The sequence below is a fragment of the Salvia miltiorrhiza genome, chromosome 1 (assembly GCF_028751815.1).
Source record: "Salvia miltiorrhiza cultivar Shanhuang (shh) chromosome 1, IMPLAD_Smil_shh, whole genome shotgun sequence".
Taxonomy (NCBI): domain Eukaryota; kingdom Viridiplantae; phylum Streptophyta; class Magnoliopsida; order Lamiales; family Lamiaceae; genus Salvia; species Salvia miltiorrhiza.
Window position 1 is genome coordinate 75,515,833 of NC_080387.1, and position 2,782 is coordinate 75,518,614.

At 37.7% G+C, this 2,782-nt stretch overlaps 1 protein-coding gene across 1 annotated transcript; it reads right to left on the reverse strand.

Moving 5' to 3' along the window:
* On the reverse strand, positions 1-2,155 carry LOC131013583 (receptor-like protein 47). Its single transcript, XM_057941710.1, has 2 exons — positions 659-2,155; positions 1-594 (listed from the first exon to the last, which is right to left on the reverse strand). The coding sequence occupies exons 1-2, from the start codon at positions 2,153-2,155 to the stop codon at positions 1-3; spliced, it is 2,091 nt and encodes a 696-aa protein (XP_057797693.1).
* Positions 2,156-2,782: the final 627 nt, after the last annotated feature.

The window sequence follows — 2,782 nt, forward strand, 5'->3', positions numbered from 1 at the left end:
TCAACTTCGCTGCTGTCTCCTAATCTCTTTTCTCATCTCTACTCTTTTTCTTCTTCTTCTTCTTTCATGCCTTCTTTTCCTTGCTCTCTCGTAGAAAATCTTGTCAACAACCTCTTCTATTTTCTCAAAATATCTTTCTTTGAAGCTTCGGCAGAAAAGAAGTAGCCACACAATGATTCCTAAGCCCACAACATATCCAAGTGCAGCGGATACATATTCCCACTCAATCTCACTCTTTTGATCTTCCCCATTTTCATATTCTTGTGGCCACAAATGATCACTGCCATCACTACCACTGCAGCTTATGTTTACATTGAAACCACACAACCCCGGATTCTCTTTGAAGGAATCAGCAGAAAATGTTTGAAACTGCCGACCATTTGGAATCTTTCCAACCAGCTTATTGTAGGACAGATTCAAAAATGAAAGGAATGTGAGGCCTGCAAGCTCCACTGGTATCAGCCCTGTTAGTCGGTTTCCAGAGAGGTCGAGTGATTCAAGACTCCTCAACTGACCAAATGATTTTGGGATGCTTCCATCGAGGGCATTGTGGGAGAAGTTGAGCTGATGAAGTGAGGTAAGATCGTATGTCTCCTCCAAAATTATTGCAAGAGAAATCAATGGTACCAAAGTCTATCCAAATCTTATCAAGCTCAACGAAATGCCCTTTAATGGTTAGTGAGATGGACAGTGGGTAGTAGCCATTAATGTCTTTCAACAGCATTGAACTCCAAGTAGAGAAGTTTATTGATTCCAGAGATCCACTGAAATTATTTGAAGATATATCCACAATTTGAAGTCGTGGCCAGGTCGTGTGACATGTGACTTCTCCATGGAATTGGTTGGAACTCAAAACAAGACCACGCAAGGTGGATGATAGCATGCATGGGAAGGTGTCGTTGATGTTGTTGTTCCCAACGTTCAACAACTCCAAACACCTGCAATTTTGAAGGGACTTTGGGATTCTCCCTTGTAAACTATTATTGTTAAGATCTAAATATTGTAGCTTACAATCCTGAGAAAAGTTATCAGGGATGTGACCGCCTATGCTGTTTTGCCCCAAATTGATGCTACTAATGTTTTCAAAAGGGGGTATGCCACTTAATTTATTGCCAGACAAGTCAAGACTAATGAGCCTTGTGGCACTGCAAAGGGAGGTTGAAATGAATCCACTTAAACTGTTATTAGCAACAGACAAGTACATGAGATGAGACACAGGTGGAATGGGCAGGTGGAACTCACCCTTGAGCTGGTTTGAGTCCAAGTATAGATATAGAAGAGAAGCAGGGATATGGTAAGGCTTTTGTAGATCTGTTAGAAGATTAAAAGAGAGGTTCAAATACCAAAGCTGTGTTCCCCAAATCCAGCTAGGTATCTCCCCACCAATCTGATTGTTTGAGAGGTCCACTTCTTCCATATCCAAATGTTTAGTGAAATTAGGAAAATGGGACAATTTACATGAAGCTAGTCTTAACACTTTTAGTTGGAGACTTCCATATGAAGTTGAATTGAGGTTGCCAACATCTACTAACAATCTATTGTGAGATAGACCAAGTAGGGTTAGATTGGCAAGACTTCGAAAGTTGTCCAGATGAAAAGTGCCATTAAACTGATTGTTGCGAAGATAGAGCTCTCGAAGCCCTGTTAAATTTTGGACAAGCGTCTCCAGTTTCACAGATATTCTATCCTCATAGGAGATATCGAGACAAACCAACCTCCTCAAGGAAGAAATTTCAGCGGGAACCTGCCCACCAAATCCAGCATCGGATAAATTCAAGTGTGTCAAATAGGTGAGATTGTGAATACCTTTCGGAATGGGAGTGTTGTTGAAAGAATTGTAGGCTAGATTTAGCTTCTGCAGATGCAAAAGTCTGAAGAGACTCGATGAATCCGTGATTCCACCAGAAATGGACTCACGATCGAGCTGCAAACTAACGACATAGCCAGCAGCATCACAGTCCACACCGTGCCACTTGCAGCACTCATCACTTTCATTCCATCGCACCAATTTTGTTGAAACGGAAGAATCGAAGCTCAACTCATCCTTGAGTTGAAGCAGCAAAGTTTTCTGATGGTGAAGACACTGGGAGTAAGAATGAGAGAAGATGAAGGAGGAAATTAGTGTAGAAATGATGAAGAACAACTTTGGAAGCATTGTGAAGAGGCTATTATAATTGATGAGAGTATTATGTTTTCAATAACTTGCAGGTATGAGATATATGTGCATGCATGTGGCTTTAAATAAGCCACTAGAAAGACTATTGCGCTTATAATGATTTGATCCTTTGATGAGAAAGAAATTAATGAAACAATTTTTGGTAAAATATATAGTCTTTTTATTAATTTAATCGTTATTGTACATTGATTTTTAAATTACAATAATCTGTTTTTATACAAAATTGGATATTGATTGTTAGATTTAATAAGAAACGTAAAATATGTAAGAGAATATGTAACATTAAAAAATGTTAGATTTGATAGTGATCGTTTCGGAAAATTCTTATCAACCAGAAAATTTCACTTATCAATATCTGAAGAGGTTAATTGTGTGAATTTGATTAATGAATTAACATCCCTAGGATCAGGTTGTTTGTTTTATCTGATTTATTTATGTTTATCTATTTATTTTATTTGAGTCTAGTATTTTTATTTCTCATCTACGTGAATATTACTAGAGAATTATTAGGATTACTTAGATACTCGATTGCTATATATATATATATGCTACAATTACACTGTGTTAATTGCAATTTTTGTTGCCAAGAAAATAGTGATAAACTTT